The sequence below is a fragment of the Macrotis lagotis genome, chromosome X (assembly GCF_037893015.1).
Source record: "Macrotis lagotis isolate mMagLag1 chromosome X, bilby.v1.9.chrom.fasta, whole genome shotgun sequence".
In the NCBI taxonomy this organism is placed as follows: Eukaryota; Metazoa; Chordata; class Mammalia; order Peramelemorphia; family Peramelidae; genus Macrotis; species Macrotis lagotis.
In genome coordinates this window covers 690,600,139-690,613,532 of record NC_133666.1, presented here as the reverse complement: position 1 = coordinate 690,613,532, position 13,394 = coordinate 690,600,139, and the positions used below count along the sequence as shown (strand labels likewise).

The window sequence follows — 13,394 nt, the reverse complement described above, 5'->3', positions numbered from 1 at the left end:
GAAAATTTCTTTATAGTAAAAGTCTTATTTCCAAGATATATAAAAATGGATTTATATTTATAAGAAAATGAGTCATTCCTTAATTGACAAAGAGTCAAAGGATATTAATTTTTTTCAGAGGAAAAAATTCAAACCATCAATAATCATACAAAAATATTCTAAAGGGCAGCTAGGTGGTGCTGAGGATAGAGCATCCGCCCTGGAGTTAGGAGGACCTGAGTTCAAATCTGACCTTAGATACTTAATAATTACCTAGTTGTGTGACCTTGGCAAGCCACTTAACTCCACTGCCTTGCAAAAAAAAAGTTCTAAATCACTAATAGTTACAGAAATACAAATTAAGACAACTTTGAGCTATCATATCATACCCATCAGATTCGATAAGATGATTAAAAAAAAGGAAAATGATAAAAGCTGAAAGAGAGATGGAAAAACTGGTATACTAATATACTAATGGAAGAGCTGTGAACTGGTCTAATCATTCCAAAAAACAATTTGGAACTTTGCCAAAATGGCTATTAAACTATGCAGACTCTGTGATCCATCAATACTACCACTAGGTCTTTATCCCAAAGAGATCAAAGAAAAAGGTAAAGAATTCATATGTACAAAAATATTTATAGAAGCCTTTTCTATGGTGGCAAAGAATTGGAATCTGAGGGGAATGGCTAAACAAATTATGGTATAGTTAATGTAATATAATATTACTGGGCTGTAAGAAATGCAGAAAAATGGGGCAGCTAGGTGATGCAGTGGATAGAGCATTGGCCCTGGAATCAGGAGTACCTGAGTTCAAATCTGGCCTCAGACACTTAATAATTACCTAGCTGTGTGGCCTTGGGCAACCCTCCCTCCCTCCCTCCCTCCTTCCCTCTCTCTCTCTCTCTCTCTGTCTCTCGCTAATGAGGAAATTTGTTTTGCAGGACTACCCATATTTGTAATGTGTTTTGCTTTTCTTTTCTCCTCAATGAATAGGGTAGGGGGAAGAGAAAGTGAGAGATTTCAGAACTGTAAACAGAATTTGAAAAAATAAAACTGCAACATGAAGCTTCCTCTACTATTTTATAAGAACTGCACCTCTAATAGCTTGGTTTTTTTAATTTTGTTTTTTTTTTGGTTTTTGCAAGGCAATGGAGTTAAGTGATTTGTCCAAGGTCACACAGCTAGGTAATTATTAAGTGTCTTGGGCCACATTTGAACTCAGGTCCTCCTGACTCCAAGGCCATCGTTCTATCCACTGCGCCACCTCACTACCTCCCCCACCCCAATCACTTGTAATGTGAAACTTAGCATACAAAGGGTTTACAGTAGGCACTTAATAAATACTTGTTGCTATGTCTCATCATGTCATTATTTAAACTCAATCTAATTCCAAGGATGTCAAAGATAAAGAAAAGTCCATAACAGCCTTTGTGTCACACTGAAAAATAGGAAACAAATAGGTAATCACACACCAGTCAATGCCCAAATAGATTGTGGGGCATAAATGTAATGGAATATGGCTGCATTATAAAGAGTTCAAAAATCAGAAGTGTGGAAAGACTTATATGAGTTTGTGAAGAATAAAATAAGAAAAAAAATGTAAACATGATGAAACCAAATTTGACAGAAAATGAAGAAGAATTAAGAGGCCTTTTGATGAAGTTAAAAGAGGAGAGGGTAAAAACTGGCTTAACATTAAAAAAAAAAACAACTAAGTTTCTGGCAACTGGCTTCTAGCAGAGGAAAAAGAAATGGAAGCAGTGTCAGATTTTATATTCTTGGGCTCAAGGATCATTTCAGACAGTGACTATAGCCATGAAATTAAAAGATGCTTGCTTCTTAGGAGAAAAACTATGCCAAATCTGAACAGCATACTAAAAAGCAGAGACATCACCTTGCCAACAAAGGTCCATATAGTCCAAGTTAGGGTTTTTCTAGCAGAAATGTATAGCTGTGACGGTTGGACTATAAGGAAAGTTGAGTGCCACAGAAATGATACTCTAAAATTACGCTTCTGAAAAGGATTGCTGAGTCTCTTGTAGATCAAGGAGATCAAATCAATTAGTATTTAAAAAAATTAATTCAGATTATTCATTGGAAGGATTACTATTGAAGCCAATGCTTAAATACTTTTGGTCATGTAATGAGAAGATAAGACTCATTTGTAAAGACCCTGATGTTGGGAAAGACTGAAGGTAAAAGGAAAAGGGGACTGCAGAGAATGAGATGGAAAGATAGTGTCATAGAAACAATGAACATGAACATGGACAGACTTCAAGGGATAGTGGGGGATGGGACAGCTAGGTGGTGCAGTGGATACAGCACTGACCCTGGAGTCAGGAGGACTTGAGTTGAAATCTGGCCTCAGACACTTAATAATTACCTAGCTGTTGTGACCTTGGGCAAGTCACTTAACCCCATTGCCTTCAGTAAATAAATTTTCTTTTTAAAAAGTGAGAGAAGAGGGGCAGTTAGGTGGCGCAGTGGATAGAGTACTGGCCCTGGAGTCAGGAGTACCTGAGTTCAAATCTGGCCTCAGACACTTAATAATTACCTAGCTGTGTGGCCTTGGGCAAGCCACTTAACCCCATTGCCTTGCAAAACAAAACAAAACAAAAAGCAAAAAGCAGCAAAAAAAAAAGTGAGAGAAGAGATAGTGGGGGATAGAATGGTCCAGCATACTATGATCCATGGGATCACAAAGAGTTGGACATGGCTAAACAATTGAACAACAAAAGGACACTGTGAAATTATAATCGTCAAGCATTAGACTAAAACAGAGTTGAGAAAATTCTATACTCCCTTTATTGCAGAAGTGGGGAATTACAAGTGCAGAATATTATTTACATTATCACATATGGGTAATTTGTTGATTAGTTTTGAATTTCCCTATTTTTCTCTTTTTTATTCTTTGATACAAGAGATTGGCTCTCTAAGTATGAAAGTGGGAAAAGGATAAAGCTGGTAATGAATTTGATGAAAACAAAACATATCAAAAGGAAGAAGTAAATTATATTAGATTGTTTTCTATCATGGGGAGGGAGGGAGAAAAATAAGAAACTAAAAACTTTCCCAAAAAATGATTGCTGAGGGGTAGCTAGGTGGTGCAGTGAATAGAGCACCGGCCTTCGAGTCAGGAGTACCTGGGTTCAAATCCGACCTCAGACACTTAATTACCTAGCCATGTGGCCTTGGGCAAGCCACTTAACCCCATTACCTTGAAAAAAAAATCTAAAATAAAAAAATGAATGCTGAACATTATCTTTGCATGTAGTTGGAAAAATAAATCAATCATTAAAATAAGAAGAGGTAAAACTTTAAGAACTCCACCTAAGCCTGCTTCTGATGATAACGAGGAAGAGATATGCATGTATAAAGCAAAATGGGAGTAAAAAGACTGAAGTTGAATGAGAGGATGTTCTCAGCAGGAGGGTTATTAGCTAAAAGAGGAATCCCAGGGCTGTCAGGTCCTCTCAAATGCCAGTGCGGTGATGGCCTCTTCTCTCCCAGGTCTTTGATTCTCACTCGGATTAAAAATACCCAATGGCAATAGTGAGAGAAGCCTAGCATTTATAGATGAAAGGGATCATGCAGCCCATCCTGCTGTCCACCACCCTATCTTAGATGCAGGCCCTCGAGGCTCCAATTCCTCTTTCCACCACAATGGGCAGGGTCCACAAAGTAGAATCAGCCTTTTCAAAGACTCACCAGAGCTTCATTGGCCATAGTAGCTTCCTCCTTCAACTGTAAGAGCCTTCTCTCCAATTCATCCCTTGTTCTTTCAGCCTCTTCCCTCATCTGCTTTTCTCGAGCCAAACGCTGCCGTTCCATCTAGGGAGGTGAGGGGCAAAAAAACAGAAATATAAGAATATAGAACAATCCAGCCCACATACAGAACCCTATAACCCCTGAAGATTGATTCAGAAAATCACAAAGTAACACTATCCATGTTGAGTTGTATCACTTACTCATCAATTAAGTTTTACTGATATTTGCTGTTTCTTACATTCCCTCAGTAGCCCATGCATCCCTTTCCTTCCCCAAGAGCTAACTCATATGATAAATAGTATTTTTTAAAGAAGAAAAAGTCAGTGCAGCTGGTTGACACATTGAGAAAGTCCTAAAACCTGTGCCATAGGTGACAGCTGTGATATCTCCCACCCCCACAATGAGGGAGGATTCTTTTCTCACTTCATTCAAGTCCCATCGAACTTCATAATTTTGTTACTTTGACTTAAGAGTTTTTGGTGCATTATCTTTCTTTCCATTTACATTGTTGCAGTCACTGTATATAGTGTTTCCTTGGCTGTGCTGACTTCACTCTGCATCTGTTCATGTAAATGGTTCTAGGCTTCTCTGCATTCATCACATTCATCATTTCTCATCAGTCATATTCCCTTCATTCATAGACAATTTGTTTTGCCATCCCCCAATCAATGTTTCCAATCCTTGACCATCACAAAAAATGCTGTTATTAATATTTTGGATCTATGTGGGGCCAGTCTTCTTATCAATGGCTTCTTTGGGGCATAAGCCTAGTAATAAAACCTTTAGTTTAAAGGGTAAGGACATTTTAGCCACGCTATATGCATAATTCCAAATTGCTTCCCAAACCATTTCATAGCTCCACCAACAAAGATAGTGTGCCTATGTCCCCACAACCCTTCCCATATTGATTGGTACCATTTTTGCCAATTTGCTGGGTGTAATGTGATGCCTCCAGGTTATATTAATTTAAATTAATTATTACTTGTGATTTAGAGCATCTTTTCACGTGATGGTGAATATTTTGTAGTTCTTTTGTGAATTATTTATATCCATTCATTATTTATCTGTTGGAGTGATGATGCTTGTCCTTCATTCTCAAAGAAGACCATGTGTTAGAGTATGGCTATTACCATATACAACGATTAGTTGTTTTTATTTAACTTGGATACCAAGGCCATATCAGAACAATAGGATACAATGATATTCCCCCTCGTTCCCCCACTTTCCTTCTTCTCTTCAACGCTTAACTTTGTGTAGAAGCTCTCCAAGTTCAAGGTCCTTCTTCTGCTGGGGACATGGCCTAATGCACCTCAGTTATTGTTTAAGATGGTCCTGTCTTCCCAATTCTTTCCCCCTTACTTTGGTCTCCTCTTCTCATCTGATATTCCCTCATCATCTCCTCCCCTTCAGCCAAGTTTACAAATTTCATTCTTTTTGTGCCCTTTTCCAAAAATGAATTTCTCTTCTGACTCTCTTTGTTATGTCCCTTCTCCTTCTATTTACTTTTTTATTTTATTTTATTTATTTTAGACTTTTTCAAGGCAATGGGGTTAAGTGGCTTGCCCAAGGCCACACAGCTAGGTAATTATTAAGTGTCTGAGGCCGGATTTGAACTCAGGTACTCCTGACTCCAAGGCCAGTGCTCTATCCACTGTGCCACCAACCGCCCCTTCTATTTACTTTAGACTCTGATTGTCTGATTCACAATTGCTAGAATTATCTGTTCTCTCTCCTCTTCATCCTATCAAAGCTTCCCAAGTATTCATCTTAAGATCTGCCTTCTAGGTACCTTCTGCTACTGGCTTGGAGGCTACCCCAGGAATTCTCCTTTTCCATTGTGCCTCATTTCCAGACCAATGCCAAATAGCATTGATATCATCAACATAGAACATAGTATTCTATATTAATGTAGTATTATTATTATTAATAATAATAATATTCTTTATTAAGCATTGGTAGGCACTGTGCTAGGTGTTTTACAATTACCTCATGATCCTCACAATAGCAGGGGTTCTTATGATCCCCATTTAACAGATGAGGAAATTGAGGCAAACAGGAGGAGGTGGCCTGACCAGGGCCATAGAATTAGGAAGCTTCTAAGGCTAGACCTGAAGACTGTCTTCCCTAGTTGGATGGAGGCCTGGGTCTGCTTAGGGCAGTCTTGTTGTTCATGGGAGGTGGGCCAAGAGTGCTAAGTGAGCTCAGAGTTAGAGGATGTCAGTTTATGAGTTTTGGAGGATTTTTCTGACCTTGTCCCAGACCATGGAACAGCTTTAGCTACTTTATCTTTGGTATTTAATTTCTGCTTTGGAGTGGCTTAAGAGGTTATAGGGATCAGAGAAAATCTCTAGTCCACCATCTTGGTTCTTATGACTCAGAAGTCATTGCAGTGTATTTTTATTTGTTTTGTTAAATATTTTCCAATGCCATTTTAAACTAGTTTCTGTACTCTGGAGGAATCTACGGGCTTTGTCATCTCGGGTATAGGCTAAAACTTTTTTGAGTTCAAAACTTTCATTGTGCAAAATAACCAAGGTTTACAATACTAAGTGGAACATGACAATGTACTACAATTTAAAATATGAAGATGCAGTATAATGTGAGAAAGAGTGCAGCCTGAGGGCTGAGCTTTGCAGCAGAAGGCCACTCAGCAAGCAGCCCTGAACAGTGGGGAAGGGCAATCTTTATCACTGCCTATGGCTTTTCACTAGTTCTCCAAGCTTCAGACAATCTTTGAAGAAGGTGAGGAAGAGAAGGGAAGAAATCTGCACTAGTGGAAGTTCTGTCCCTTCAGAAATCCCAGGTCAGTGCCATACCGATAGAGAGCAGAATTTATAATGAAAAGCAGAGAAAGGAGAGACAGACAGACATAGATAGTGTATGTTGTCCTTGAGTTCTAGAAGATTTGTCTCTGCCAACACACTGTCTGTCTGTGGGACTCTGGGCTAGTCACCCAATAATTCAGTGACCCCAGCAACATGCCAAGACTCTAAGTTACCAAACCCCTGGTGAATATATCAGCAAGGGAGGATCCCATCCTCCTGATAAACTGGCTGACAACAAAGCAATCTCAGACTTCATGCCTTGCCCCTGCCTCATCATTTGCATTATTTTATCTAGTCCTTACACTAACCCTATCAGAGAAAAAGACACAAATATTATCATAGCTCTTTTATAGATAAGGAAATTGAGGAACAGAGTCATGTCCTTTGTCCAAGGTCACAAAGGGAATAAATGAAGAAGCCAGAATCCACACTGAGGCTCCCAACTCTCTGTAGTAGCAAATGTGTGCCCTTTGACCCTCTTTTCCTAGGTCATCTCATGAAGATGCTGATAGAACCTACAATGCCACAGGATCTAGGACCAGCTCCTTCCCTCCTGTGTCAGAATTCAGCCCACTCTTCTTGACAGTCAGGACCCCCAGAAAGTCTGAATACAGGAGCCTTGACATCTCCAATTTAGTCAAGGAGAAGAGCTCCCCAGTCTGACTCATCTGAGGCCCTGGAGTCAGTGCCTCCATGTGTATGCTGGGTCTCATATCATGCATGCCCACATGAACTGAACTGTGGAGGGACCCAGAGGCAGAATCCTGGTGGGAGGGAAGCACTCGCATGGCTCCCATACAAAGACACCACACCATCTAAGACCTGGATGACTCTGCTGATTGACCCACACAAGGATATCAATAAAGGAAATGAGAACAGGATGAGTGCTGTGACCCTGGGGTCCTGGCTGACTTCAGGAAGCAGAAGCCAGAAGTGACCGCTGTACTCTTTTTCTCCTTTGTCATTGAGGGCATGGTTAGGATTATCACTTCAATCTCTTCCCAAGATGACATGGTTTCTCAGAATGCAGTGCAATTAAACTCATCCATCTTGAATGAAGAAGAGAGGCCAGAATACAAAAGTCCCTCCCTTTGATGAGACCCTTGGAGAGCTTCTCATCACTTCTCTCCCCATCTCCTCTTATTCTTTCTTCTAAGGGATATTTTTCTGGGTGAGGGCATACTTGGAAACAATTTTGAGGTAAAAACAAGAGGCTGCAATTCATTTTTAAAAACACCAACATATGACTCCAAGGCTGTATGTTCCTTCTAAACTCTAAGCATCAAAGGAAAAATGAAGGCCTCAGGAAAGGGGCCACATGGTGCTCAGGCTTCCCAAACAAGTCCAAGGGCAGGGAGGCCACTCTGTCTGCCTTTGGAGAGCTAACCTGATCCCCTTATGTTAGAGGAAAGCAGTTAGAAGCGGGAAGGGGAAAGAACTTGCCCAAGGTCATACAGTTGCTGGCCAGAGGCATGCCAGAGCACTGCATGCAGTGCACACCTCCCAGTGGCCCCCCTCTTAAAAGTCCATTCTGCCCTCTCATAATCCTTGCTATACCCATCCCTCCTTCATGTTTGGCACATCATTTGAAGCATGGTTACTGTGACTTTGAGAAGTCTCTTCTTGCCCTCTTCTTGGAATTTCCTCATGTTCCTGAGTCCTGTCCCCTGGAAGGGATCAGACTGGGTGACCCTGTAAGAATGTCACTGCAATCCTGCCCTGGCCCATCAGCCCTCCTTCTCCCTTCCCACCGAGGGCTACTCCCAGAGCACTGTCCCACACTATTGCTCCAGAAAATAAAGTGAAGGCAGACGACCCACAAGTTTCCTAATGGGCAATGCCCCCCATTCCCAAGAACCCAAACAGCCACTCCATTCTAAACTCCAGCCTGGGTGCTACTCCCCCCCCCCACCCAGTGGACCCCAATATATATACAACAGCATGCCAAGTCAGGGTGAGCCTGTGGAGTTTTCAAGTCCCTGCAAACAGCCAGCTGCTAGTGGTCTGGCCAAAAATGCAATTGGTATTCTGAGCAGCCGGCTCAGATGAGTTGTGTAGGTTTCAGTGAGTAGAAAAGGTCCATGAGCACAAGACAATGATTCAGACAGTGCAATTTGCTGATGTGTGCTCATTGGCTCCATGCTGCTGCCTGGGATGGGCTGGGCCCAAGCGCTGGGGCGGACCTGCAGTGAGGAAGCAAGTCCAGGGCCTGATCAGCATTCTGCTGGTGAGCTCTGAAATGCCACCACGCATTCCATCTCCATCTAATTAGTGAAAAAGAATACCGGGCAAAGGAGCGAGACCAGCCCTCTACTAATCACCCTCAGCTTCACCCATGCACCCCAACTTCCTCTAGAGTTGAGGCCTAGATGCAGAGTGCAGTGGCACTTGGATCTCCTGGCCCAGGCTTACCCACCATGGGCAGTCATGGGTGTCCCGCTGGGGAATTCCAGGAGCTCACCTGTCCCAGATACAACCAACTGGCATCTACTCCTCTGTCCACAAGGAAGGGCTCACTCACCTGCTTTCTGGCCTTCTCCTCCCTGGCCTGGGCTTTCATTTGTTGGACTTCCAATGAGTCTGCCTTCCTTCTTCGCATAAAGAGGTCATGGTTCCCAATGCACAGCTGGAGAATCTATTGAGTAAGACAAGAAGCATTACTGTCCAAGGATACCACATGGACCGTGTGGCTAATGGCCACATTTAAAAGGTCAGCAAACTTGAAAAAGAGGCTGATCTGTGTGAAAACTAGGAAGAAAGGAGCCAAGAGAAGGCTAGGTGTGCTATGGGTAGGTCGGAAACCAGAACTGAAGGAGGACAGGATGAGGAAGTCTCTCACCTTCCTTCCAGATAGAGTTCAATGTTCCATACCAGGATAGTTAAAACCTGACTCTTCAGAGCTAAAAGAAGCTAAGTAAAGACTGGGCACTACTGGCATGTCCTTCCAGTTTGTGAGGATGACATTCTGATACTTTTCAAGACCGAATGCAACAGTAGCTATGGTCTCCACTTACCAGCTTATTAACACGCAGCTTGGAGGAGTTAAACTTAAAGACGTCAATCTTCTTGTCCAAAGGCTTAATAGTGAACTACAAGAAGAAGAAAAGGCATTACAATGCATGCTGCCTCCCTGGAAGGAGAGCAGAAGCAGAACTGTTACCACTGCTAAGGGCACAACAACCAGTGCTGGTAGGCACCATCACTATGTCCCCTTCAATGTGGCAGTGGGTAGGGTGGAAGAGGGCCTTCCTCTAGATGCTGCCCATTGACAGCCAAAGCATCTGAAGGTCTGGGAATGTAGAGGCACATGGCAGACAGGCTGGCATGGTGAGAGCTGCCCAGGCAAGGCCCACTTGGGCTTTGAAGGCAGCCAGAGTGAGCTGAGAGCTAGCCAGATATCCACCAAACCCTGCAGCTCATAGTTAGAGACAGTAAAGGACCAAGAAGAAGAGGAAAATATGCTCTCTACCTGCAGGCAATTTATACTCAAGTTGGGAGAGTTATACACACAAGTAAAAATTAATGGTATGAGATGTTCTAGAACAAACCCACATATGACTTGAGTGACAGGGATTGAGTCTGGCAGAATTTCAGCTAGGAAGAAGCACCAAAGAGGCCTGGAATGGCCAGGACAGGATATAGACAGGTGTTAAGAAGAGGGGCTAAGGCAGGGAGAAGAGAACAAATCTGAAAAGGGGAAACTGGAGGGTGAAGTAGAATTGTGTTGTAGCAACCAGTGAGAGAATGGGTTGGGTAAAAATCCAGAGAGACCGAGTAGGGCAGACTATGGGGGCCCCAGAAAGCCAGGCTGCAAAGGAGCTTAATTTGCCATGACAGGAATAGGAGCTACTCCAGGTTTCTGAGCAAGGGAGTATAGTAAACGTTTCATCAACACAATTCTCCTAAATGCTGATGAAGCCAGGCATGAACCAGGTCCCACACAGTCTGACTGGGGAAGGTGTGTGTGTGTGTGTGTGTGTGTGTGTAGGCATTCTGCTAGCTATAACAATCACCATTTATGAATATGTCATTTTATCCTTACCATATTCCTGAGAGGTAAGGTAATGATTATGCCTGTTTTTATAGATAAGGAAACTGAGGCAGACATAGGTTCAATGCTGTGGCCTGGTAACATAACTGGTAAGAACCTGAGATCACATTTATATTCAGGTCTGCCAGACTCCAATTTTGTATTTATATAAAATTATCCAGAAGTCAGACATGAATAGTTAGGCCGAGGCAGGAGGAATCAGAATAGTTTTTATGGAGATTTGTTCTCTCATTTGATTTTGATTGACTTTTTGAGGGAGGTGCTACTGAAATCTTATTTTATAGAGAAGCCTTTGAAGGGCCCTTTAGAGGTTAAGTGACTTGACCGAGGTCAAACAGTCCATCAATTCCTAGGACAGATCTTTTGCCTGGTGGCTCACACTCAATCCACTCCTGCATCCATTTCATTTCATCGGAGGGCAGTACCGTCTACCCCAGCAGCTAAGGTCAGACTCATCTAGAAGCATTCTTCTCCCTTGCTCACCCCCTGAATCCAATCAGCTGCCAAGTCCTATCAATCCTGCTACATCCACCACCGTCCTATCCTAATCATTCTCTTGGCTATTGTCCTGTGTCAAGGACTTCTCTCCTTTTGTCCAGACAACTGACTCCCAGTGATCCCTCAGGCCACTCCACACTGCTTGCTGCTTGTGCAGCAGTCCTGAGGCAGGGCTGTCCAAAATGTCGCTCTGGGCTACATGCGGTCCACAGGGAGATTTTATGCAGCCAGCCTGTGGGTTTACTAATTACTTTAGTAAACAAAGACAAGCTACCCCAGAGCTCTCACTAAAATGACAAATCAAAAAATATTGTCTATAGTTAGCAATAAAATCTGTATAATGAAGTTCACATCACTCAACCACAAGGACTGTTCATAAGAAAAGTGCCTTCTAAACTTAAGAGTACTAAAGGTCACTGAGCAAGGACTCTGGAGCTTGTGACTGGGGTTTGTACCCAGCTTCCCCCAGGGCCCCTCCAGTAGAATCTGAGGAAGTTCACTAAGATAGGTACACACACATACATACACAAACACACACACACACACACACACACACACATGCACGCATGTACCACATCGAGGGCAGGTCCTCAGAGTTGCAAAAGGGCTATTTATTTCACACACTGACAAGAACTAAGCAGAGTGGGGCAAGCTAAAAACCTTCACTTGCCTAGGTGAAGTTCCCTCGCAGCCCCGGTCAGCTGCTAAAGGAGCATTTCTTAAAGCATTTCTTAAGATCTTCTTGCTATTTACCTCAAGAGCTGTCAGTGGGAAACCACAAATAGTGGAGAAAACTACAGCCTCAGCACCACAGCACACACCTGGGATCAATGGATCATTTAACAATAAATGAACCTTTCTGTCCTGACACCCTGGCTGTCATGCATCCCAAACGATGAAGACAACTAACTACCACGTCAAGACAATTTGGGGTTGTCTTATTATATGGATTATAGGCATGATGGAATATGATAGCTCTGCCCCCCTGGAGAATCTAGAGTAGTTTTGATGATATCAGATCTTTCTAGAGGAGACTTGAATCCTTGGGTTCTTTGAAGAATGAATGTTTTGAATAGCTTTTAGTGCTCCAATTCAAGGCTGTATGGCAAACATTTTTATGAAATTGGAGAAGAAAAATCATCACACTGGGGAAAACTAAATACTTGAATAATGTGGATTTTTAGAAGGAAACTCTAAAAGCCCACAGGGTCTCTCTCTAACATTTTCAAAATCGATTACAACATTCAATTTGTCTGACAACAATCCGCTGGAACCAAATAAGAGATCAAAGGTCCAAACTTCTCCCTGGTTCACATAAACAAAGGAAACAAGAAATTCCCTACCCCTACCCCAGACATCATGAGAGCCTGCCCAGAAGCCCATAATGTGAAGGCAGGGATCTCATCAGGTGACCCTACTTTATGCTTAACATTCATCCACTTCCAATGTGACCCATGCATGTGGCCCATATACGTCAGCAGCAGGAGTCAGACCTAGACACATCTGTTGGCTCCAAGGGTCAGGGGGATTTGCCACCTCTGATTTTTAAAGCATCACTTATACCAATAGGGTCTGTCTCAAACAGAAATAGGGACTACTAAGCCACTCTCGAGGATCCCTGCTCTATTTTTATTTATTTTGTCTTTCCTATTATCTTCTAAAGTCTTCCTTTATCTTTTCATATCCCTTGTCTAAGATGATGCCTTGGATATTAATAAAGGTTTGCTAAATTGAAGCAATTCTGAAATGCTTCAACAGTTATTATCAGAGAACATTTTTAATAAAGACTTGTTGAATGAATTACAATGATTGAGAAATCTGGTCATTATCCTGCAGGAAAAGATTTAAATTCAGAGACCATCTCTATTATTAAAGCTTAATTATGTGCTAACTGTTTAGGGCATACTCGTTTTTTTATTAGTTTATAAGTTTCATGAGGACAAAGTCTGCTTGGTTATAAGGATAACAACTCATATGTGCAGAGTACTTCAGGATCTACAAAGGGGCAGCTGGATGGCTTCTATATTGAGGGCTGGGCCTGAAGTCACAAAGACCAGATTTCAAATCTGATCTCAGACATTTAGTAGCTTTATGTCCCTGAGCAAGTCACTTAACTCCTGCCTGCATAAAACTAGAGAAGGAAATGGCAAATCACTCCAGGATATTCGCCATGGAGTCATGAAGGGTCAGACACAACTGTAGACTGAACAATAATTAACATCTATAATCCCACAAACTCAAGATTGTGAGCATTATTATCCCCATTTCAC

At 42.1% G+C, this 13,394-nt stretch overlaps 1 protein-coding gene across 5 annotated transcripts in view; it reads right to left on the bottom strand.

The window, feature by feature from the left end:
- NF2 (NF2, moesin-ezrin-radixin like (MERLIN) tumor suppressor) overlaps window positions 1-13,394 on the bottom strand; it is a 119,792-nt gene that overhangs the window by 28,805 nt on the left and 77,593 nt on the right. For all 5 annotated transcript variants that reach the window (XR_012472327.1, XM_074206282.1, XM_074206281.1 and 2 more), the window contains exons 9-11: window positions 9,590-9,664; window positions 9,097-9,210; window positions 3,691-3,813 (exon numbers count right to left, since the gene is read on the bottom strand). Coding sequence is in view for 4 of the 5 variants with exons in the window: in XM_074206282.1 (XP_074062383.1) it covers window positions 3,691-3,813; window positions 9,097-9,210; window positions 9,590-9,664 (312 nt within the window). In the remaining variant the exon portion in view is untranslated. The remainder of the gene's footprint in view (window positions 1-3,690; window positions 3,814-9,096; window positions 9,211-9,589; window positions 9,665-13,394) is intronic.